This window comes from Dendropsophus ebraccatus, chromosome 1 (assembly GCF_027789765.1).
Source record: "Dendropsophus ebraccatus isolate aDenEbr1 chromosome 1, aDenEbr1.pat, whole genome shotgun sequence".
Classification (NCBI taxonomy): domain Eukaryota; kingdom Metazoa; phylum Chordata; class Amphibia; order Anura; family Hylidae; genus Dendropsophus; species Dendropsophus ebraccatus.
Genome location: NC_091454.1, coordinates 217,133,438 through 217,160,008, shown reverse-complemented (window position 1 = coordinate 217,160,008; position 26,571 = coordinate 217,133,438). Strand labels below are relative to the sequence as shown.

At 42.3% G+C, this 26,571-nt stretch overlaps 1 protein-coding gene across 1 annotated transcript in view; it reads right to left on the bottom strand.

Annotated features, from left to right (window-relative positions):
• Nucleotides 1–326: 326 nt before the first annotated feature.
• LOC138784375 (mucin-2-like) overlaps nucleotides 327–26,571 on the bottom strand; it is a gene marked incomplete at its 5' end in the record, with an annotated part of 38,766 nt that continues 12,521 nt past the window's right edge. The window contains 10 exons of the mRNA XM_069959919.1: nucleotides 327–1,575; nucleotides 3,234–3,307; nucleotides 3,674–3,786; nucleotides 4,823–4,984; nucleotides 14,538–14,706; nucleotides 14,788–14,847; nucleotides 17,948–18,099; nucleotides 24,364–24,422; nucleotides 24,513–24,634; nucleotides 25,809–25,910. Coding sequence (XP_069816020.1) covers nucleotides 1,540–1,575; nucleotides 3,234–3,307; nucleotides 3,674–3,786; nucleotides 4,823–4,984; nucleotides 14,538–14,706; nucleotides 14,788–14,847; nucleotides 17,948–18,099; nucleotides 24,364–24,422; nucleotides 24,513–24,634; nucleotides 25,809–25,910 — 1,049 coding nt within the window. The remainder of the gene's footprint in view (nucleotides 1,576–3,233; nucleotides 3,308–3,673; nucleotides 3,787–4,822; nucleotides 4,985–14,537; nucleotides 14,707–14,787; nucleotides 14,848–17,947; nucleotides 18,100–24,363; nucleotides 24,423–24,512; nucleotides 24,635–25,808; nucleotides 25,911–26,571) is intronic.

Sequence of the window (26,571 nt, the reverse complement as noted above, 5' to 3'; positions counted from 1 at the left end):
ACATAGCATTTAATTAGTGTTAATAAGCACTATTTTGCCACAAAATGCGCAATTGCGGTAAAATGTTGATATTTTAATCATGGCCAAAATGTGCTATTGTATCGTCAGTTGTGCAGTTCGCACCAAAATATCTATAATTAACTCTTATTAAATGCTATGTGTGAACATAGCCTAAAGTGGCCCAATATCAACCATGTATGGACTGCCTTTATATAAAATAGATGCCTTCAGATTAAGGTGTTTTATAAAAAAAAATAATACCCATACAAGGAACTGTGTGTCTAGTATCTCAGCTGACAGGCTAGCATTGACGAGATACTTCATAGTCGTTATAATGCAATATGTTTATTATCAGTCGATAGAATTTACGATTCATGTAGATCATTGTCTCTATTCACTGATTTCTACAATTCAAAATGTTTTTAGATGATCATATATTATTTTTTGATTGGTTCTATTGAATGATTGAATGCTGTGACTTTAGCCACCATTATTCCGGCCACCTTCACAAACATTCCCATTGACTTAGCTCCAAATCTATGCAGTACAGAGTTTTCTCCCCCCTGTTTAAGTCAATTTAATAACCAAAGCAAATTTATTTTTTTTATTAACAATAATAATTTAATAGTTTATATTTATAATATTATATACAATTTAGCATAAAAAAAATTCCAAAAAGTTTGGTATAAATACTCATAGATAAGGTGACAGTAACACGATGAATACAAAGCCACCAACTACTTTTGTCTTTGTGTGGCCTGTGTCATCCTCTGCATAGCCAAGAACAATATATGAGTCGGAAAGAAGGGTACTGGGGGGAATTTATCATTAGATGGCATTTTACATGCCAGCCTAAACTATATGCAGGCCTCCAAATAAATGTGGTGCATCTTTTGTTGTCCCTGTTACACAGTCTATACCAAATAACATACCATGCCATAATTCACACTAGAGGGAATGAAAGGCAGGTACAGGGCTTCCACAATAGGTAGGCATATTTTTTTACGGCTTTTGGACTGCATAAAACATAGAACATGTCTTACCATTTTAAGCACTTAGTCATGATAAATATCTGGGAGTGCATGAAACGCGTTGCTGTATACATATAGACTGAACATGTTTTAATCGCCATTGTGGAAGCACCGAAGACTACTCTTTTCTAGTGATGCAAGAAAAAAAACCAAAAACATTTGCACATCTGTATTCAGGGTGTAGATAGATGAGGTTGGAGTGTACATCAGTGAAGAAGCCCATGGCCAAGAAATTAAGCAGACAATGCTACTGGAAATAAGAGTCCAATGGTTGGTTTCTAATCTTCAAAAGCTAAGTTCCTCATCGAAAATCCATCAATATTTGTTGTTTTTTTCTTTCTTTCTTTTTTTTTTTTTTTTGCTTTACCAACTTAGAAGGCATCTGTTAATTAGCTGTCAAGTGTTTTCCCAGGTCCATCAGTCCAGGGCGGCGTGTCTGTTCTTGCTTTATTAAACCTCCCTTCCCAAATGGTTTGTGGGGCTAAGTCTTGTTAGTTGTGCTGATGTATCACGCAAAAGAGATTTCAGGCCTCTGGATTTTAACCTTTACCAATCAAAAAGAAACACATTTCTCATTACAATACAGAAGACAACCAGAAATGTAAAAGAAAATTGGAGAAAAATATCAAAATCCACAATGACACAAATCAGAAAGGAAAAAGTTTACTGTATAATGCACACCCAGCACCCAGTGACTTGGTATAATGAACAACAGTCACCTACTTACTTTATTTACAGGACAATGGCTTCACTGCGTCCACAGAAAACACCCACAATCCACCCACCTCTCCTCTCTGCCCCTATCTCTCTGTATTTCTCTTCCTGCTCCAACTGCCTGATGCAACTCCACTATACACAGCCGACTGGCCGCCTCTAGGAAGCCAATCATCTTATATAGGGGGGGGGGGTTGCTGACATTACAGTGGCGTTTGCAGCTGATTGGACGGGTGCTAGGGATTATGGACAATCCCTTCCTCCTGCCAAAAGACAGTTCTGTAAGCTAACATGTGCAGCAGTCATGTTTAGCGAATCTGGTGAATTCACAAATTGCTATGAAGCAAATTAAATGCCCTATTCGCTGCTAAATAGAATTTGTCAGATTAGTTTCGCTCATCTCTTCTTAAATCCTTCATACTTTTCTACCCCGTATAAAACTGTTTAAAATTGATGTGAAGTGTTTAAACCATTTATCTCCAATCCAGACTGGGGATGCACTCTAATAAAAAAAGGATCTTAAAAGGAGTTAGAATTTACTCAAATCCATTCTTTCGGCCCTGGATATTGGTAACTTCAGCCATGCTCCCATTCTTTTCTCAACCAATTTAATTGCTGGTATTATATTTAGTTGGCCAAACATCTATTCTCCTGCCATTTTAATTCCTAAATAGAGATGAGCGAACCTTGAGCATGCTCAAGTCCATCCGAACCCGAACGTTCGGTATTTGATTCGCTGGGGCTGCTGAAGTTGGTTAAACCTCTAAGGTTGTCTGGAAAACATGGATACACCCAATGACTATATCCATGTTTTCCATATAGCCTTAGGGCTTTATCCAAGTTCAGCAGCCACCGCTAATCAAATGCCGAAAGTTCGGGTTCGGATGGACTCGAGCATGCTCCAGGTTCGCTCATTGCTATTCCTAAATAATTCCTAAATTAATACTAATCGGTTGTTTTAGTATTTCCAGATTGTTAATGTTTCCTATGGTTTCTTCATCAAGAGGGAGGAGAGACAAATTTGCCCAATTGACTTGACTTGAATTGGCTGATCAGCAAGAGAATCATCTCAGTACAACTGAATCTGTTTCTATTCTCCTTTAAGCCAAAACCAATAAAGCTGCCCCTTCTCCTTTACCCGGAATACTAAAGGCTCCATATATACAGCAAACAATAATGGTGAAAGGAGTCATCCCTGTCACGTTCCTGTTGATAGTTTAAAAGATGTCAATTCAAAACTTTATCCACTGAAAGTGTGCATGTCATCTCCGGATCTCAAATTTGGAAGTTCGGGCCTCCTTGGATACCAACTCACAATAAGACCATAATGAAGGGGGAGGGGGGGGGGGGCAAGTTTGCAAAATGACGATGAAGATGAGAATACCCCTTTAGTATAAGGCCAGAAAAGTGAACTAAATCTTTGCGTATAGTATAGCAACACCTTGTAGATATATATTAATAATTGTAAAATACAGAATATACAAGTACCACAAGTGTTGTGTCCACTGTTTCCAGTCTAGGCCTGAATTTCTCTTTACTGGACTGGCTGCTCGCAGACGAACCTGAGGAGTCGAAGAAAGGAGAAAGGAATATGGTGAGTATGAAGAAAAATAGGCACTATACTGTAAGATATTTGAGGACAGTGCTAGTAAATCATAGGTCATTTGTAAGCCCACCCACACTTATAGTCATACTTATACAAGACCCCCTAAGATAGTCATAAACTCCCTTTTCAATGCAAATTTACATAAACCTTTCCTATCTATGGTCTTATTGGAAGGAACAAGTCTCAGATAATGTATTCTCCTATGTCTATAGCAGTGCCCCAAATGACCCAATGATGAATCAATTCAGTGACCCAGCGAAGCTATATACTACACATTAAATGACAATAAAATGATTATATTATGACATCATAGTATACACACCTTCTTCATAATCTTCTCCTTGCATGTTTAGATTTGTAATTCCACGATCGATTTTCCATTCATCGTCATTATCTTCGTACCATGTTGCATTGTCATTGTGTCTGTAAAGGTCCCTAAAAATGTAACACATAAGGGTTCAAACGAGTAAATTAAGAACGCCATAAAGTCATTGTATATTTACCAACAGCTTATGTCATTTGACATTATAATATTAATATTTAAAATAATAATAATAACAACAACAATGGTTGGTATTGTATTGTTATTATTATATTCTCCAATGTTCCAATGTACATATGTATTATTGTTGGTAAATTTTAGTATTGATACACTGTATTTTTATTGTGTATTATTTGTCACTTTTAATATATTTTCGTATTGTCTTAAGATCATATTTAACTGTTGATAATAATAATAATAATAATAATAATAATAATAATACAAATAATAATAATAATAATAATAATAATAATAATAAAAAATGAATTGCTTTTTCTTTAGAACATACAAGTGTACAGGGTAAGTTGAACGTCTCAGGACACCCCCCTTTTTTTTTTTATTTTTTTTTTTTAAGAAACAAAACAGGTAAAAATACATATACCCCAGCAATTAGTGGGTTCAAACTCAGTAAAAAAAAAAAAAAGAAAAAGTATGAAAATATGGTCTTGATTTTGAGTGGAAGTAAAACAATGTGTGAAAAAATTCAATATCATATTTTGTAAACAGGTGAATAATGAGCATATTCAATATTTGGATGGTTGTAATCAACTACAGCCATTATTCTATACAGATCAATAATTCTTAACAATTGGATCCAGCACCTTTAGCTGGTGATCACATGACCAAGGGTAATAAAATACATTGATGATATGTGTGTTATATGTGCTTCTTTAACATCTGAAACTATCATTATTTGGCTTTATCTGAAGGCACAAGGGATTATGAATAATATACAGCATACATCATAATTGATAATATCTAGATCGAGAAAAGCTTCCAGCTGCTAGATTGCAGATCTAGAAAAGATTGTGGAAATTCTGTGGTCCATGAATGACACTAAACAGCAGCCGTTTCTTCTTCTCACTTTACTTGCCCAGTAGTTATTAATATTGTAATTAGAATACTAAGATAATCCTCATCAGAACTCACCAATTTGTCTTCTTGTCTCCACTGAATACGAAGAATCCCACAGTGGCAACAATAATTGCGAGAACAGCAATGGCGGCTCCAATGCCTCCGTACAGTCCTGCTTTTAGTATCCTCCCTGTGCACCTAGAGCCTGTGTACATGTACAGATCCGTCCTTGAACAACTGTATGGAGATATGGGAGGACATGTTAGCAGTTGTACCTATGGCTATTATCAATGAAGGCAAAGCAGAGGATCATAAGCTTGTGAGGACAAGATCTACGTATATGAACACAGTCACATCTTGAGTTCCCGTCTGATCAGTAAAGTTGCAGGAACTTTCTCAATACTTTGACTCTAAATACAAAATTGTGTGACTAGTGTTAGCACCTTTAGATAACTTTTCTCCAATTAAGTTAAATCCCTTAACCCCTTAAGGACCGGGCCTGAAATGGCCTTAAGGACCGGAGCAAATTTTATGAATTTGACCAGTGTCACTTTATTCATTAATAACTTCGGGATGCTTTTACCTATCCAGCTGATTCTGAGATTGTTTTCTCGTGACATATTGTACTTCACATTTCTTGTAAATTGGAGTCGATACTTATAACGAATCTTTATGAAAAAACTCAAAATAGCGTGAAAAATTGTGAAAAAATGCATTTTTCCAACTTTAAACCTTTTCTGCTTATACAGAAAATGGTTATACCACATAAATTATATATTAAATAGCATTAGCAACATGTCTACTTTATGTTGGCGGCATTTATTAAACTATATTTCATTATTTTTAGACAATAGGAAGCTTAAAACATTAGCAGCAAATTTCCAAATTTTCAGTAAAATTTCAAAATCAGATATTTTTAGGGAACTGTTCAGGTTTAAAGTGTATTTGAGGGGACTGTGTGTTAGAAAGCCCCACAAAGCACCCCATTTCAGAAACTGCGCCCCCTAAACTCTGCAAAAGCACATCCAGAAAGTTTTTTAACCCTTTAGGGGAGTCACAGAAATAAAAGCTAAGTGTGTAAGAAATTTGAAAATTTTAATTTTCTGTGCAGAGATTTTATTGTAATCCAATATTTTTCATAATTATAAACCTATTACCAGAGAAATGCACCCCAATATTGATTGCCCCGTTTCTGCAGTTTATAGAAATACCCCATATGTGGCCCTATTGCGCTATTTGACGCAACCACAAGCCTCAGATATAAGGGAGCGCCTAGTGAATTTCAATGGCTCCGTTATTTTTGGTCATTTTTGACTGTACCACTTCAGGTTGGCAGAGGCTGTGGGGTGCCAAAACCTAAAAAACACCCCTAAAGGGACACCATTTAGAAAACTACACCCCTCAAGGAATGTAACAAGGGGTGCGGTGAGCATCTGGACCCCACAGGTGCTTCACAGATTTTCCAAACAATATGGCTTGAAAAAAGACTAAAGTATTTTTTACACTAAAATGTTGTTCTAGCCTTCAATTTTTCATTTTCACAAAGGGATAAAAGGAAAAAAAAAACACAAAACATGTAGCGCAGTTTCTCCCGAGTACGGAAATACCCCACATGTGGACATAAAGTGCCAAGCGGGCGCAGGACGAGCCTCCAAAGGGAAGGAGCGCCAATTGGCTTTTGGAAGCTGGATTTCACTGGAATGGATTTCAAGGGCCATGTCGCATTTACAGAGCCCTTGTGCTGCCAAGACACTGGAAACCCCCCACAAGTGACCCCATTCTGGAAACTACACCCCTCAAGGAATCTAACAAGGGGTGCAGTGAGCATATGGACCCCACTGGTGACGGGCACAAATGTGGAAAAATGTGACGTGAAAGTGAAAATTTTCATTTTTTCACTTTCATGGCACAAATGTGCCCGTCATCCAGGGGTCCATATCCTCACTGCACCCCTTGTTAGATTCCTTGAGGGGTGTAGTTTCCAGAATGGGGTCACTTGTGGGGGGTTTCCAGTGTTTTGGCAGCACGAGGGCTCTGTAAATGCGACATGGCGTTCATCATCCATTCTAGCCAAATCCAACCTCTAAAATCCAAATGGCGCTCCTTCCCTTCGGAGGCTTGCCCTGCGCCCACATGGCGCTTTATGTCCAGATGTGGGGTATTTACGGACTCGGGGGAAATTGCTCTACACATTTTGTGTTTTTTTTCCTCTTTTAACCCCTTGTGAAAATGATAAATTCAAGGCTAGACCAACATTATAGTGTAAAAAATTTAATATTTCATTTTCACGCCACATTGTTCCACATTTGTGCCCGTCACCAGTGGGGTCCATATGCTGACTACACCCCTTGTTACATTCCTTGAGGGGTGTAGTTTCCATAATAGGGTCACTTGTGGGGGGTTTAACTGTCTTGGCAACACAGAGGCCTTTTGAATGCAACATGGCCCCTCGAAATCCATTCCATCCAAATCCAGCCTTCAAAAACCAAATGGCGCTTCTTCCCTTTGGAGGCTTACCCTGCACCCGCATGGCGCTTTATGTCCACATGTGGGGTATTTCCGTACTCAGGGGAAATTGCTCTACACATTGTGGTTTTTTTTATCTTTTAACCCCTTGTGAAAATGAAAAAATCAAGACAAGATCAATGATTTAGAGTAAAAATTAAAAAAAAATTACACTAAATGTTGGTCTAGCCTTGATTTTTTTCCATTTCCACAAGGGGTTAAAAAAGAAAATGAACACAAAACGTGTAGGGTAGTTTCCCCTGAGTACGAAAATACCCCACATGTGGACATAATTTGCCATATGGGCACAGGGCAAGTCACCAAAAGGACAGAGCGCCATTTAGAGGCTGGAATGGGGGATGGAGGCCATGTCGCAATTACAAAGCTCCTGTGCTGCCAGAACAGTAGAAACCCCCGACAAGTGACCCAATTCTGGAAACTACACCCCATAAGGAATCTAACAAGGGGTGCAGTGAGCATATGGACCCCACTAGTGATGGGCACATGTGTAGAACATGTGCCGTGAAAAAAAAAAATACCATTTTTTTCATTTTCACGTCCCAAATGTGGCCGTCACCAGGGGGCCATATACCCGCTGCCCCACTTGTTAGATTCCTTATGGGGTGTAGTTTCCAGAATGGGGTCACTTGTGGGGGGTTTCTACTGTCCTGGCCGCACAGAGGCTTTGTAATTGCATCATGGCATCCTCTAGTGGGAATGGTGGCCATACCTATTTAGCTGGGGAAAAGGGACAATTCTGATTTATTTGGGGGTATTAGGCCAATTATTAGTTTATAAGGTTGGAAATGACAGGTGTCCATCAAATTCAACCTGTGTTGATCCAGAGGAAGGCAAAAACCCCTCGTGAGGCAGACGACAGTAGCCTCATCACAGGGGAAAAATTCCTTCCCGACTCCATAATGGCGATCAGAATAATCCCTGGATCAACGTGACCCCTGAAATAGGAATAAGGGACAGAATTTAGATAATGTAGAACCCCAGTGACGTGTGGTGCGCCTTGGAGCGATCCAGTATGCAGAGGCCGGGGGGATCAGGACAGGTGTCACACTGGTAAATGGTGTCCTTCCTGATCCCCCTGTTACTCCACACTCTGCACTTCTTCTGGGGTCTCCTGTTCTCCAGTGTGGGGGACGTCACCTGGAAAATGTTGTCCTGGTGCGATACGGGGTCCTTCATATCCAGAAGCGCTGGGTCCGCTGCATGGCTGCTAAATATTAGGGCTCTATTACTACTTCTGGTATGTTCGGATCGTGCCGCAAGCTACAGTAGCTCAGGCAGCGAGGGACCGGAAGAGGGGGTGCTGGTATAAGAGTTATCCCCGTACAGGTGGTGACCTTTATCCAGCAGTGGGAAGATCAGTTCCCGGACGATCTTCCCACTAACTCCGAGGATGGGGGGGGAGGGGGCATCTGGGGGCTGGATTCGGGTGTCCCTTCCTTCATACACTCTAAGGGTACGTGCACACTGCGGAATCGCGAAGGATAACCCTTTGTGCATTCCGCAGTTGGCACCCACCGGCGGACTGATGCGGGCGCGCGTCTCTGTCCGTGTCATAGACTCCATTCTATGCACGGGCGGATTCCGCTCTGCGTCCAACATGTTGATGGAATGACTGATGATGGAATCCGCCCGTGCATAGGATAGAGTCTATGACACGGGCGGAGACGCGCCCCTGCATCAGTCCGCCGGCGGGTGCCAGCTGCGGAATGCACGAAGGGTTATCCTTCGCCATTTCGCAGTGTGCACGTACCCTAAATCTGTAAGTGTACCCTGAGGTACTCTCACAGAGTTTGTAGAATTTCACGCCATACCGTCATCTCTTATTGGGACGGTACTGGCGGAAAAGACGTGTCTGGGGGGCAGCGTACGCTACGCTACTCCCAGACACGTCACTGGATGATGAGGAGGATGAGGATGAATGGAGGAAAGAAGGATCCCCCCATTCATCCTCACTGGCTGTTTCGGTGTCGGAGGCAATAATAATGTATGCGTCCGATACCGAAAACACCCTGGGGGGCCATCTTTATATGGGGATTGGTATATGGGGTATGTAGTGGTGTAGTGTAAAACTTTATTCAATGTAGTGTGGTGTAATGTAGTGTTTTTTTACGTGTTTTTTACAGTAAGTATACAAAAAAAAACTACGCCAAAAATGGTGTTGCTGATGAATGCCGCACTTATGTTCGGCACTTATCAGCAGACCGTGGCAGTAGGATATAAAAAAAAACCACCCTACGCCAAAAAGGAGGAGTTGCTGATTAGCAGCGCACTTTCGTGCGATGCTGATCAACACTCAGCGGCGATAGGGTGCGGAAAATAGAAAAAAAAAAAATTGGGAAAAAAAATTTTTTTTTTACTACATTCTGAACATCCCTGTAGTGGCTGATACGTGTATTACACTTATCAGCCGCTAGGGGGCAGCAGAGCGCAAGATCCGAAAATAGACGACGCTGGAGCCGGAAAAATACGAAAATAGACGACGCTGGAGCCGGAAAGAGACGATCGGGACTCACGGAAGAAGCCGAAGTCCCGACAAGATGAAGAGGACGCCGGGAACCCGGAAGACGCCGATCAGGACCCCGGGACAGGTGAGTAATGTACAAATACCTGCTCCGGACCCCTCAGCTAGGTAGCTGAGGGGTCCGGAGCAGGTATTTATTACTTGTGGGGACTTTGATCGCCGTGAACGGCCGGCCGGCTGGCCGGCCGTTCACGGCGATCGGGACGGTGGTACCGTGACCACCATTACTTTTTACAGTAATGGCGGTCGGTGCCGTCCTCGGACAGCACCGACCGCCATTTTTTTCCGGGTCATCGGGCCACCGATGGCCCGGAAAGGTTCCGATCGCCGCTATGGGCTTATCAGCCAATAGCGGCGATCGTCGGCATGGGGGGGGTTAACAACCCTCCATGCCGACAGGGAGAGATGGCCTGCTATGTATTATAGCAGGCTATCTCCCCCGATCGGGACCCGGCCGGCCGCGGCGCCCGTTTAAAGGGATGACGTACCGGTACGTCATGGGTCCTTAAGTGACAGTGATCCATGACGTGCCGGTACGTCATGGGTCCTTAAGAGGTTAAAGAGGTTGTCCAGGGAAAATTTACTTGCCCCCTATCCACAGGATAGGTGTGTGTGTGTGGGGGGGGGGTGTCACCTGGGAATCTTTAGGATGCACACAGAATTGAAGCAGTACAGAAGGAAGACTGCTGGGGTTTCAAGCTCAAGCCCTATACCATATGGGAGCATAGAGGGGGCCTATAGTATATTAGGGCAGGGTGAGGGGCCTAACTACTATATGTGAGTGATGTGGGTGGCCCAACTATCATATGGGGTACAGAGGGTGACTAACTACTGTATATAGTTTATATAGAGGAGAGGGAGTGCTGGTGCAATTAGCCCAAAATGTTTCTGCAGAGAGGAGTCATGGCCCAGAGATGTCTTCAATATTACATATACTGGCATCTACCACTATATGGTTGTCATACAGTTGTAGTTGAAATTGTATTTAAAAACAGTATAGTACACAGTCAGATACAAAGTAACAGTAATATAATATATGGTGATATTTCTCTTACACATATATAGTTTAACGTTCTAAACCCTTATGTGTATGTTATATACCCATTTAGTCAGAGGCGAAACTATCGTTGTAGCGGCTGCTACGGGGCCATCCGCATCGGGGGCCCCGAGACTTTACTACACCATATATATATACTACACTGGTTATAACTACACTTACTCATCACAAGACTGATAAGTAGAGATGAGCGAACCTGGAGCATGCTGGAGTCCATCTGAACCCGAACTTTCGGCATTTGATTAGCGGTGGCTGATGAAGTTGGATAAAGCCCTAAGGCTATGTGGAAATCATGTATATAGTCATTGGCTGTATCCATGTTTTCCAGACAACCTTAGAGCTTTATCCAAGTTCAGCAGCCACCGCTAATCAAATGCCGAACGTTCAGGTTCAGATAGACTCGAACCCGGTTCGCTCATCTCTACTGATAAGCACTCAGAGCTAAACGCAGGGCTGTGTTTGACAATGGCTCCCAGGCCCATCCAGTTACTTTTGTGGCGCAGCCAGCACTAAGAGCCCATTCCCTCTTCCAGCATGAGTGTCTTTTGTTTGTTTTTTTTCAAATGAGGATGTCTGCATTGGGGAGGGGAGGGGATGCTACATAACAGGGATGCCTTCATGGTGGGAGAGTGGTTAATTTACAGGGGGGATGCACATATGGTGGTGGTGGGGTAAATTACATGGGCATGCCTACATGGGGAGGGGGTTAATTTACAGGGGGATGCCTACATTCGGGGAGGCAGCTAACAGGGAGGCTGCCGAGGGAGATATATATTGAGGGAGGAGACTACAAGGGGAGATGCCTTCAGAAGGGGGCTAACTACCGTTGAAGATGACTTCATGGGGGGTGGGAATAACTACTTACAGGAGATGCTTCCTACCAGAAACACTATTTATGGGGGAAACAGCAACATGGGGAATACTACCTACTAAGGGAGCAGGGAGGCCTAACTAGTATACCGATGCACAGAGAGGGGACTGACTACTAAATAGGGACACAGAACTGTCTAACTACTATATGGATACGGAGGGGACTAACCACTATATGAGGGCACAGTCAGTAATATAGATAGGGAGGATGATGATGGTGCATGAGTGAGGAGCCTAAAATGTTTGGCAGATCCTATGAGGACGACTGGTGACTGAGAGAAATCTTCATGATGGCCTAGGCTAGATGGAAAAGAAGAGCAGCTCCAGAGAAGAAGCCCCATGTGATTTAATCAAAGAAGACACCCCCAAGTGGGTCATTGGCTATAACTACACTTATGGTGTGCAGTGCTTGTGTAGAGCTGATATCTACTGCATGATGGTGACTGTATAAGGTGATATTAGTCTTTTTACAGTGGACTTTATTCAGTAGCAGAGTGGTGCCATTAGTCAGTATATGGTGGTAATATTTGTTTCGGTTTGTATTACTGGTCTTAGTATACTAGATTTGGTCAGTAACAGTATGGATGTAATGTTAGAGGTCATGGTGTGGCAGTAATAGTTGCCCTTTGTATGTGTGGGAGGTGCGAATGGGGGAGCGGGGGCAATCAAAAGTTTGCTATGGGGCCCAGACATTTCTAGTTGCCCCCCTGCTTTTAGTGTTGTCTTAGCGGTTGGGGGTGGTCAGATCCAATATTTTCTGGGCCTCGTGACCCTTCTCCCTACCAGGGCTGTGGAGTCGGAGTCGGAGCTAGTTTTGGCTGGAGTCGGAGTTGGAGTCTGAGCCAGCTTTGGCTGGAGTCGGAGTGGGAAAAAATGTACCGACTCCGACTTCAGCTTTAAAAAATCTTTAAAAAATGTAGAATTGAATTTTGATATGAATTTTACAAGTTTTGCTCATGAATATATACTGTGAGCAACATTCTAATAGAACACTGGCCCTATTACATAAGGGGGGTCAGGGAATATATCAGTAATAGGACACTGGTCCTATTACATAAGGGGGGTCGTGGAATATATCAGTAATAGGACACTGGCCCTATTACATAAGGGTGGTCGGGGAATATATCAGTAATAAAGCACTGGCCCTATTACATAAGGGGGGTCATGGAAAAGTTGTCGGTCACTATTTGGCAGTTTGTTTCTGAGCTGGAAGAGTCCATTGTGCGGGGGAAGATCTGTGCTGTTCTCTTCCTGGATGCTGGATGTCTGTATATGAGCAGCAGTGTAATATGAAGATATCCTGTGTAATATAGAGGAGGAGGAGGAGAAGACATAAGTAGTGTAGCAGTAACCTCTGTCCTCAGCGTGGTGTTTTCTCTCTGGGAGAAGATTGTGTGTTTTTCTTCAGTGTTCTATGGCTGCAGCTGTGTGTGTGTGTTTGTGCACGTGCTATGGCTGCAGTAGGCTGTGTGTGTGCTATGACTGCAGCAGGCTGTGTGTTTATGCTATGGCTGCAGAAGGCTGTGTGTGCTATGGCTGCAGCAGGCTGTGTGTGCTATGGCTTCAGTAGGATGTGTGTATGTGTGCTATGACTACAGCAGGCTATGTGTGTGTGCTATAGCTGCAGCAGGCTGTGTGTATGTGTGCTATGGCTGCAGCAAGCTGTGTGTGTGTGTGTGTGTGTGTGCACACTATGGCTGCAGCAGGCTGTGTGTATGTGTGCTATGGACGCAGCAGGCTGTGTGTGTGGTGTGTGCTATGGCTGCAGCAAACTGTGTGTGTGCTATGCCTGCAGCAGGATGTGTGTGTGTGTGTGTGCTATGGCTGAAGCAGGCTGTGTGTGTGTGTGTGTGTGTGCTATGGCTTCAGCAGGCTGTGTGTGTGTGCTATGGCTGAAGCAGGCTACGTGTGTGGGCTATAGCTGCAGCAGGCTGTGTGTGTGTGTGTGTGCTATGGCTGCAGCAGGCTGTGTGAGTGTGTGCACATGCTATTGCGTGCCCCCACAGTGACCTTCTATATTACTATGTGTGACCTCTCTATATTACTATGTGTGACCCCTCTCTATATCACTATATGTGACCCCTCTCTATATCACTATGTGTGACCCCCTCTATATCACTATGGCTGACCTCTATATTACAGTGATCTGGCATTGTTAACAGTGTTACTTTAAGTATGGTGAATATTTAGTTAGAAACATAGAAGATTGTCAGCAGGAAAAGACCACCTGCTCCATCTAGTCTAGTTTGGAGTAGTTCAGGACATGGAGGCTGGAGACTGGCTGCATCCACTGCACACACAGGAGAAGCTTCCTTTGTATGTTTCAGCAGTCGCCCCAGGATCATGTAGGACATTAGGGAGAAGCTGCTGAGCCAGTGTGATAAGTAACTTCCCTGGTATATAATCGGCCATTTATGAAGGAGTCGGAGTCGGTCCTGATAAAATTCAGGAGTCGGAGTTGTAGTCGTTCCTGATAAAATTCAAGAGTTGGAGTCGGAGCTGCGGCTTACTGCCCTAGTCCCTACAGACCCTCTGACTGTAAGCACCTTACATCAGATGAATGCAAAATCCAAATGTAAAAACAATAGATTCTGAATCGCCATCTTTTAAGCTGTTCGATGATAATTGTGGTTTGAGGGGGAATTTGCAGGGGAGAGAGTCTCTTTCAGTTAACATTAACCCTGAGTAGGATTCTGATGAGCTGCTTATGGGTAGATAAACATTTTAATTCCACTTTTTGCTCTAAAAAAAAGAGTATAGGAATCAAAAATTCATAGAATATTACACAAAGTCTATGATGTCGGCTGCACACTCACAAGCACTGTGGACCTGTCACATCCTGTATCACACATCGGCCACTGTTACAGGTTTCGTATTCCGGGGATAACGGATCACAGTGAGAGATGCAGGTCAGCCCTTCAGAAGTGATCATTTGAGTGAAATATTTTCGAAGATTTTCATCAATTCTTTTGTCACAAAAGTCGTCTGAAAGAAGCAACACAAAAAAATTTACAATAAACTGAAAAAGCAGCAAAGAGTCCAAAGTCACAGGCATTATATCCTTACCAATATTTGGTATTTCCAGCTCTGTGACATTTCCATACGTTGTATTAAAACAAAACGTATCTGTGAGAATAAGCACAAAAAGGAGATTAGTAAAAAGAGCTTTAGTCACTTCAGACAACATGGTTGTTAAAGACATACTGCAACAACTACATAATTTCTGATGAAATCCTGAGTGGGGTTTGTCCACTCCACATCCTTATTTTTTGCGCCACTTATTGCACTTTATAATGGCACACTTCATATTTCCATACAGTATGCTGTGAAACCAGAAAATAATTATTTGTGCAGTGAATTTGATTGGTTTTCGTGTTTAGGCTATACATTCTATAGTTTAACTGACATGTTATACAGTGTATATGTTCCTCAAATCAGTACGATTACAGCGGTATGTAATTTATATAACTTTTATTTCATCTCACTGCTTTTAAAAAATTAAAACCTTTAAAAAAAAACAAATGTGTTTAAAATTATTCTATTCCCATCCTTATAACACTTTTATTCTTTGGTCTATGGGGCAGAGTTTACCCATGAACACACAACATCTTCTTTTGGCGGCCGTATTTTAGGATGGCTGTCATTTTGAGTCCATAGAACAACCCTAATGTGGACTCAAATTAAAAGACCAAAAAGAAGACAATGGGGGGTGGGGGTTATTATTGTGCGCCCTTGGTGTACGCCATTAAAAAGGGGCAGATTTGATCCCTTCTTCGTTTCCTACTAATGGCTGCGCTTTCGGTAATCCCCAGATTATGGAAAACCATCCAATCACCTTCTATATTTTCCTGGCTCTCTGAGGTAGCCAATATTTGCAGAATGGAGGAGTTGATGGCCGATTCCAAGCAACAATCGGCAAAACAATACTAAGACTTGGTTCCGATGGTTGGAATTTATACACACTGAGGAATATAAACAACTCCTCTGTCCCCTCACATCTTAGCTGGAATCTGTGACCGTTATCTATCTCAATGCCTACCATTCTGTTAAACGATCGCATTGGGACTTTATAGCCTTATCCAACATAATTATGGACTTATATTCCTAGGGGTCGAGACGGCAGACACCATACCTCCTGCTTATTCTTGTTCCTATGTCAGTGGCAATTAATGCATGTTCTCCCGGTCTTTCTTGGATTTGGGAGCTCCGCCATTGTTACTTCCTGTATGCAACTATTGCTTTTAGTTGGGCGATTCGAGAGAGTGATGTTAATAGGTGACCCCTGGCGCACCCTCCCAGTCCCCCTGCCCTGTCCCTCCCCTCCCCTACTCCCTCTTCCCCTCCCCCCTTCTTATGCTGTCAGTTTTGACTTATTCAGTGCCTGTTGATCGATGGTTTATTATGTCTTCCCTATTTCCCCCCCCCCTTTTTTCTTTCTTTTATGTTATCCAAAACTTGAAATCTCAATAAACATTGAATGTTAAATGTGTTGTTTTATATTTGGTGATATTTAGGTGGTTGTTTCTATATACCTCTTTTCCCAGTTTTCTATGTTTGGGGTGTCCTTAATATTTGGGTGGATTCCTCTATTGGGCCCGGTTTGACCTTTTTAATTGTTTTTAGTGGTGCCCAGTGGTGCCCAGTGGTATGGTTTAGACCTTAATAATGATAATTTATTAGATTGTTCTGCTCTAGTCATAGAAATGGCTCTTGGTCTATGGATGCAGTATTTTACTATTGCCAAAGCAGATACATTAGTTGTGCCAGATACCCATATGTAATATTTATATAATATTTGGCATCATACGAGATGGTGTTCATATTTTATAAAGCCCTAGACGAAATGACTATAGAACTACATGAAAATCTCCAGCTGTCTGTATCCACCACTTGATTTAGCAGAAGATTGAAGATGGGTTTACACAACAAGTAGAATTTAATTCTACTTTGCATTGAAAAGGCCCCCAGCTCCCTCTAGTGTTTCATATAGACAGACCACATTTTCATATTTAAAATTTAAAAATAAAATTTTTAACTTTGCAGTCTATAAAGAGGTGCTCCACCAAATGTTTTTGATTCAGAACCATTGATCAGGCCCTTCCAAGCATTAATTTTCTCAATCACATGACAGTTGAAGATTTTAGCAATCTGAGGCTGGCTAGGATCCCATCGAAAGGCTGTGGATAGCAGACTGTGGTGGACAACCAGGCAGCCAGGAGTGACTCAAGCTCATAGAGTAGCTGCCTTGAGATGTAGCTGTCGGAAGTCTATATAATGCCTTGGTAAGAGCTTTGTGTGTGTTGAATGTAAAGTGTGGAAACCAGACTGTAAGGGTCCTATGACATAAAAAGATTATTGTGGGAATTGTCATAATGTTTATTTTTCAGCGATAATCTTTCCATGTGTATGCGGCAACGATTAAGCGAGTAACAAAAATTTGTTTCGCATCTTTTGAGCTGACCATAAAATCATTGTTAATCGTTTGTTAATCATTCACAATTTCTTTGGTGTATGTACACATCATTCGATTGTAATTATGATTGTTCGTATACTAGAGCATACAAACGATCATATTTGTGATTGTTACTAATGACTATCGTTTCATGTATTATGGGGAATGATTTCAGGATGTTCCCTTAAGTGCTCATTTGCAATTTTTGATTGTTAATCGGTGGAAACGAAAAATCACTTCATCCAATAAGACCCTGAGGGGTGGAGAACAGAGTTATCAGATAGAAAGCGGATTAGATGAGTAGACCAGACATTCCAGAAATTTAGAGGTGAAGGGGAGATTAGAGGCTGGTGGATAGTGGGCTGCACAGGATGGGTCCAGAGATGTTTTTTAGTAATAGGGTTATGAAGAAGGATAAGATTCCGGAGGAGAGTGGTTGGATATTTTAGTCAGAGAAACAGAGGAAAGAGACTGGAGGAGGTGTGAGGGAAAGGGTCCCTAGGGCAGGGGGAGAGAGGGGGAGAGGACCTAGAGACTTCATACTCAGAGACTGGGCTGCTAATGGGGATGTTAAAAATCATCCATGGCGAGTGCCGCAATAAGAGCAGCAGGAGCAATGTCAGACGATTGTGACAAAGTTTCAGTAATAAGGGATTTAGGGATAAGGGATTTAGCGATGAAAAGAACATGAATGTCTGTAGGTTTCTAACACACAGATCAAGTTTTAGTCAGATTTTGAAAACTTTGATGTGATGAAAACTTTGATCCACTCACCATTGCCGGTGCAGCCCTTTGCTTCTTCCTTAACAGTTTCCACTGTTTGTATGACTTTCTCTAGGATTTGTGCATATTCGGCCTCTACGTTCAAATTTTCTTTTATTTCAACCTCCACAATCACTTTATGGTCCACTATGATGCTCCCCTTCCTGTCATAGTAATGGAGAAGCAGTTTAGTCATGGATCATACAGCCGGTTTGGCTTACTGCCCAATATCACTGTCACAATACAATGTAAATAACTGATCAGGCAGATGTATTCTCTATGTTATTGCACCAGTGCATAGAGTATTTTAGCAGTTTCAAATATAACAATATCCTATGTTCATAGCACATACTTTTCTCACTAGTCTTTTACTGCTGTGTATGGGTACTATTACACGGAACGATAATCGTCCGAATCGTCCCGATTCGTCCGATTATCGCTCCGTGTAATATAGACAACGATCAGCCGATGATCGTTGTCATTGGCTGATCGTTGATATAGGTTAGAACCTATAATAGTCGGGCGCCGACCGTGCACCGCTACGTGTAATAGCGGTGCGCGGCCGGCGACTGACAATCTACATTACCTATCCAGGCTGCAGGGCTGCTCTTACGGTCCGCTTCTCCCCAGATCCCACGCGCTCTAGCTGACAGGCCACTCAGCTGACAGGCCGCTCTGAAGCTAGAGCGTGCGGGACCCAGGTAGAAGCAGACCGTAAGAGCAGCCCTGGAGCGTGGATAGGTAATGTATATAGTTTAAGCAAGGGCTGCAAGGACATCAGTAATGATGTCCATGCAGCCCTTATTAAACGATTATCGGGCCGTGTAATAGGCCCAGTAAGCGAGTGCCGTACTAGCAGATCAGCGCTCGTTTACAGTTGTTATCAGGCCCCTATTGGCCCGTCTAATAGTACCCTAAGTGTATACCGCACTATCTAATATTATCATACTGCTCTGTTTTGTGTTTATATGCTCTATACGCATGCTTTCCATCATTAGACAATGCTTATGTGTATTGCACAGCTGTAAACATATGACACCATCTGACATGTAATATCACATGTACTACGCAGACACATTTAGGACTTGTCTGTATATATTTGGATCCACGTTCTGTCAGTCCTCCTGCGCTCTGGGACACCATAATCCCTCACACACTGGCTGCCACCATAAGGGTATATGCACACGGAGTAATTCTCAAGGAAAACTCTGTGAGGAATCCGCCACTCGCTCTCCTGCGCTTCATTATATGCTCGGGCGGATTCCATCCTCCGCCCAAAGAATTCTTTGGGTGGACAGCGGAATCTGCTGGAGCATACTACTGAGTATATGGAGCCGGCAGAGAGGGAGCAAGCGGTAAAGAGCGACGGATTGCGCAATAATTCCTCAATAATTAATGTGTGCATATACCCTTGCTCTGAGATGCCATGGGTAATATGTGTATAAAAAAGTTAGACTACGTTCACATTACATATAACTCTGTCCGTTCTGTGACCTAGCTGGGTCACAGAACAGCTGGAGTTACTGAAAATCAGTATCGGCGAGATGATGTTTATTTCTGCTGAATTAGAATGCTGGGGCACCCCTGTGCGCCCACCTCCCAATTCACCGCTGCACACAATGAAGCGTGCAGCCAGCGGACATCCTGGGGGGGAAGGGGCAGCGCTGGGGGAAGGGGCATCTATTTAATTGGGGGAAGGGGGGTTTAACTACCTTCTAGGGACAACCTAAGGGGAGAAGGGATCATCTACTTAATTGGGGGTGTGGTTTATTTACTGGGGGGCATCTCAGGGGCGGATTAACTTTACCATAGGCCCCGGGCTGTTCATCAAGCCTGGGCCCCCCACCCCACTGTAACTATGGCAGTTCTAGCCTGGCGTTCATAGTACAGGACAGATAATGTCATGATGTCCTGATTTGTGCAAAATTGCCATAAAAAACAGTGATTTTTTTGCAAATCATGGTGGAAGTGTAGCCAGAAGACAGTACACCACTGAAAGTATAAGTCTTTTTGGGTGGTCATGGGCCCCCCAGGAGATCAGGGCCCCGGGCTGCCGCCCGAAACGCACCTATTATAATCCACTACTGGGGCATCTACATAGTGGGAGTGGGGGTTATCAAGCTGACCATTGGGAACCTGTCTGCCGGAACCCCCACCAAGTTCAGTTCACATGGGAATACCTATTAACATAATTGGTGGGGGGTTAAAGTGCACCTGTCATTGTGCTTCCTTACCTGATTGGCGTGCAGTCGCTCCAGGGTAACTATTGATATGATCACACCGGATGAAGCGATATTGAATCAGAATAGGGCTTGTTAACAAAACCAACCCTTTGTGGTCATATCCATAGTTATTAGAGATGAGCGAACCTCAAGTATGCTGGAGTCCATCTGAACCCAATTGTTTGGCATTTGATTAGCGGGGGCTGCTGAACTTGGATAAAGCTGTAAGGTTGTCTGGAAAACATGGATACAGCCAATGACTATATCCATGATTTCCACATAGCCTTAGGGCTTTATCCAACTTCAGCAGCCACCGCTACTCATGCTTCAGGTTCGCTCACCTCTAATAGTTATACAACCAAAACACATGAGCATTTATTTCTATATTAAAAAGATATTTATAGATCATTTTATTATTATACAATTAAAAAAAGGTAACAATTTAAAGATGTTAAACCTGTGCTCATAAAAGATGACTCTGTATACGGACCACCACCGCAACCAGGCGCATGGAATTAGTAAACAACTATTGATTGCACAATACCATTGATTATGTAAATATAACCAAAGGTTAAGGTTCCGGCCCCACAATCCTATGTAGCCATAAGTTTCCAATTTTAAAGGTATGAGACGTGCAATAGTATATGAATAAAGATCTTACCCATACTATGCTGGTGGTGTGTACCCCAACACGGATTTCGCAATAGATACTTGGTGTTTAATTCATATCCATAGTTACCTGAGCTCCCAGCCATGGGAGTGACTGCGTGCAAATAAGGTGAGACAACCTAATGACAGGTATGTTTGCAGCTCTCTTACATACATGGGTCATGGGGGACACAATACTTTGCCAATACTTTGCTTTGCCCAGGGTGCTGCCAACCCACACTACACAACTGCGTTGCTTCCCACTGACTGATTGGTGAGTGCTAGGCCTTTATTTCTACATTGTGGACTATTAGATTTATTTTATTTCTACATTGTGAACTATTGGATTTCCATTTCGGTAGGAAGCACTCAACACTTAGCCATATGTCCACATAATTAGGACGTCACTTTGTCCATCAAAGAGTCCAATATGTACACATTATGTGTGGTTAGCTGTGGTTACTCACCACTTGCTTTCTACTTGTTACTTGTAATTGTTAAATGTAATTCAGCTCCTCCTTAGAAGAACTAATACTCAAGTAAAATTGAATACAAAAGTTTCTTTATTCTTTGGAGTATAGGCAATACAGAGCGTTTACAGCTGATGTGCAATTCACATTCTCAGGACGCCCAGACATGCGCATAATGAAGGAGGAGCTATTGACCGAAACGTCTGTGGGAGCTTTGGTGTGTCTGGGCGTCCTGAGAATGTGAATTGCACATCAGCTGTGAGCGCAAACAAGGCTACTGGGTGTTTCCATTCATTGACAGCAAACAAGGCTACTGGGTGTTTCCATTCATGGACAGCAAACAAGGTTACTGGGTGTTTCCATTCAATAACAGCAAACAAGGTCGCTGGGTGTTTCCACTTAGTGACAGCAAACAAGGCTACTGGGTGTTTGCATTCATTGACAGAAAACAAAGCTACTGGGTGTTTTCAATCAGTGACAGCAAACAAGGTCGCTGGGTGTTTCCACTTAGTGACAGCAAACAAGGTTACTGGGTGTTTCCATTAATTGACAGCAAACAAGAGTACTGTCTGTTTCCATTCATTGACAGCAAACAAGGTTACTGGCTGTTTCCATTCATTGACAGCAAACAAGGTTACTGGGTGTTTCCATTCAGCGACAGCAAACAAGGCTACTGGGTGTTTCCATTCATTGACAGCAAACAAGGTTACGAGGTGTTTCCATTCAGTGACAGCAAGCAAAGTTACTATGTGTTTCCATTCAGTGACAGCAAACAAGAGTACTGGGTGTTTCTATTAATTGACAACAAACAATGTTACTCAGTGTTTCCATTCAGTGACCGCAAACAAGGTTACTGGGTGTTTCCACTCAGTGACAGCAAACAAGGCTACTGGGTGTTTCCATTCATTGACAGCAAACAAGAGTACTGGGTGTTTTCATTCATTGACCGCAAACAAGGCTACTGGGTGTTTCCATTCATTGACAGCAAACAAGGTTACTGGGTAGCAAATCTACAAAGGGTAGTGCAAGCACTCTGCTCACCAAGTGCTTTGTGCTGCTGATACGTGCTAGACTGCTCGATCTAAAAAAAGAGAGTAGTACGTGTGTTCATCCAGTGCTACGTGCTGCTTCGTCATACATAATTACACCGGGTGGTACAAGCAGGCTGCTGTACTACTATAAGGCACTCTGCTTACCAAGTGCTACATGCTACATAATACAGCTGTCCAGCTGTACCTATAAAATATTCATACACCCTTTAACCCCCAGATGACCCTGGACGTACCGGTACGTCCTGAGCTATGAAGCGCGCTTCGGAGCAGAGTGCGCTTCATAGCAGGTGGGGGCCGGCTGCAATCAGCAGCCGGGACCTCACCGGTGATGACACGCTGCAGTGATCGCGGCGCGGCGTTTAAGTGTAAGTGACAGGGGGAGTCCCCTGTCACTTACCGATCGGGACCCCCGCAGTCTGACTGCGGGGGTCCCAATCATTAAAACGGACCGCTGGAGGTCTCTCACCTGCCTCCGCGCGGTCCGATCGGCGATCTGTTCACTAGCCTGCACAGGCAGGCTCAATGAGCAGATCGCCTATCACACTGATCACTGCTATGCCTATGGCATAGCAGTGATCAGTGTAAAAAGTTATGTATGTACAAGTTCCACAAAGGGACTTCAAATGTGTAAAAGAAAAAAAGTTAAAATCACTAACACACTACCCCAAAGCCCCTCCCCCAATAAAAGTCTAAATCACCCCCCTTTCCCATTATATAAATAAAACATAAAAAAAACCGTAATAAATAAACATATAATATACCGTAGCGTGCGTAATTGTCCAATCTATTAAAATCTAACAAGCGTCACTGCGAACGGTAAACGGCGTACACAAAAAGAGGGAAAAAAGTGCACGGATTACCGATATTGTTACATTATATATTAAAAATTTTTTATAAAAAGTGATCAAAACGTCCGATCTTCACAAATATGGTATTAATAAAAACTAGAGATTATGGAAGAAAAAATGACACCACATACAGCCCCATAGGTGAAAAAATAAAACCGTTATAAGCGTCACAATAGGCCCATTTTATTAATAATTAATTGCCAAAAAAAGGATTTCATTAAAAAAATATATATATAACATTAGAGAATCTGTGTAACCTGCATATGGTTGTGTTCAGACTGACCTATAGAGTAATGGTATCATGTCGCTTTTACCATATAGTGCATTACGTAGACACAGGAACCCCCCAAACGTTACCATATTGCATTCTTTCTTACGATTTCACCTATTTCTTTCTTCATAAATAATATATTTGGGATTCCATCATACATGTTATGGTAAAATGAAAGACGCCATTACACACTACAACTATTCCTGTAAAAAACAAGCCCCCACATGGTCTGTAGATAGAAAACTGAGAGTGCTGGAGCTCTTAGAAGGGGAGGAGGGAAAAACGGAAGCACTAAGATCAAAATTTGTGCAGTCCACTGGGTCATTTTGGGCCTGGTCCTCAAAGGGTTAATAACCAGGTAATTCACCTGTATAACATCAACTTGTGACTTTATTACCAGCGATTTTGGGGTGTCAGATGCTTCCCCTGCTGTCCCAGTTGCATTTCAGTGGTGTTGGCATCATTTCCTGAGGTGTACTTGTGGACTTGGTGACTTCCAAGTGGTTGAATAAATGTTTTTCAATAATCGAATGCTTGTGCCCATAGACTTTAATGGGATCGAATATTCGATCAAATATTCGAATATCAGGAGATATGCGTACGAATATTGAATATTCCAGATTCGTTACGAAACTTTGTCGGTGACGAACCGAACTTTTTGTGAAGTTCGTAACGAATCTGGTTTGTTACGGTTCGGTTCGCTCATCCCTAATAAACATACAAGTAACAAGTAGAAAGCAAGTGGTGAGTAACCACAGCTAACCACACATAATGTGTATATATCGGTAGGAAGCACCACCACAAAGTGACACTGGGCAACTCTTATAACGGGACAGCGATATAATAGTCTGCAGGAGAGGTAGTGATGATCAAATGGACTTCAAATCACAAAATGTCTCCTGAATAAAGACACTTACTTTAATTCCACAATTTCTACATCTATGTATCCTTCCAAATCTGCGTAGATCGTATTCATCTGTACAGATAAAGAACAAAGGTTATAGGTTATAGCTTGGGCTGGATAAGGGTTCAAATATATCTCAGACTTAGTATTTCTGCTTCTTACCGTTGATTTAAATTCGTTCTCAAATGCTTTATATTCCTCTGATTGATTATTCTTCAGATTCTCATCAAACTCCCTATTATCGATCTTTATCTCCACCTTCACACTTGTGCTCACCGCCCTTTCTACGGGAGAGAATAAGAGATAGGAGAGAAGGAGGTGACTTTGTATCAGGTGACAAGCCTTTCAGAAGTCATAGAAACCCTCTAAATCTTTACTTCAATTCACTTTACACCATCTCAACGAACATTAATATTTTTCCAAGAGAAAATAGAGTTCTTCCTATTGATCATGAATTAATAACTTAAATTAATTTCCATTGTGATCTGTTCATAACATTTTGCCTGAAAGTGTCCCAAATTCCCAGAGACTTCCCATATGACGCGCTGAGGTCTAGGCTGAAAATCCTTAAAGGAATACTCCAGCGAAAATCTTTTTCTTTAAAATCAACTAGTTTCAGAAAGTTATACAAATTTGTAATTCACTTCTATTTAAAAATCTCATGTTTTCTAGTACTTATCAGCTGATGTATGTTCTGCAGGAAGTGGGGTATTCTTTCTAGTCTGACACAGTGCTCTCTGCTGCCACCTCTGTCCATGTCAGGAACCCATAGAAACCTCTCCAGCTCTGGACAGTTCCTGACATGGACAGAGGTGGCAGCAGAGAGCACTGTGTAGAGTAGAGAGAATACACCACTTTCTGCAGGACATACAGCAGCTGATAAGTACTGGAAGACTTCAGATTTTAAAATAGAAGTAATTTACCAACCTATATAGCTTTCTGAAACCAGTTGTTTTGAAAGAAAAAGAAGAGAAACCCCTTTAAAAGAGTTTTCTGCACCCTTTAAAAAAAAAGCAGGGTAGCAGGAATGGACAGGACAAAGAACTCACCTGACTGTCTGGTGGGAGAAGTATTTGGTGACATCACTATATACTGTGCACAGGCTCCCATAGCCAATCACTGGCCTCCCCCCCCCCCAGCCAAATGCCCTGTGCCACTATGTCCTCTGTGGATGGACAGATATAACCAATATAACAATCACAAGAGGGATCGGTTAGGCCCGGTTTTACCCACTGAATATAAAAAATATTAAACATGCTCAATAATTATGACCTGTTTTTAAAATAAATAAAATGTTTCATAAATAAATACATTTCACCTGTTCACATATTTGTTTTATTTTCACTCCAAATCTCTGCAATATTTGAATATTATTTTGCAGTGTGTAAGCATAGCCTGACACTCATGTGTAGTCAGGTAAATCATGGATATCCTGGAGCCAGAATAATATTTACTCACCAGGTTCAACTCTATCTATGACAGTCTCGCAACGTGGCCCAAAGTATATATCCGGACAGATACACTTAATTCCATCGTATGTCCCTCCATTTTGGCATAGGACTGGGAAAGGAAAAGAGGAGAATTAAATGAATAGAATCCCATCATTATCAGAGCTAATACCTGACCACGCTCCCCTGTGCTTCTCCCTGCTCCTTGGTATCTATCTGGCTTCTCTCTGGTCCCGCAGCCCCCGAGAGAGCTACAGAGCCGGCCTCTAAAGTGACAGGCTGCTCAGCCAATCACTGGCCACGGCTGAGCTGCCTGTCACTTCAGAGACCGGGGAGCGTGGTCAGATATGTATGAACTTAAATTTTTTTCTTTACACATTCATCAGCCATTGGCCACTCATCATTATTACATGTAGCGATACGCAGTCGTCAACCAATGGTTTTAGGTCAGGAGTAAAAGACACAATCAGCTGATGATCGTTGTATTTACTACATAGAGCAATAATTCCCTGAATTGGCCTGATTCGGCACCACGCCTACATTTCTCCCCCAATAGACATGAAATGTTGCCGAGATTATGGGAAATATCATGTGGCTATAGGGGAGAAATAGGGGCATAGTAGATATTGTACCTGATATGGGCCTGGTCATCCAAACATTTGTGTGGCCTAATATTCTTCACTGTGGGACATTGGGGCACTCTGCACTTCATCATCACTTCATCTATGTGGTTCATGTCCCTGTTGTTGTCTTACATAATTTTTGTATCCATG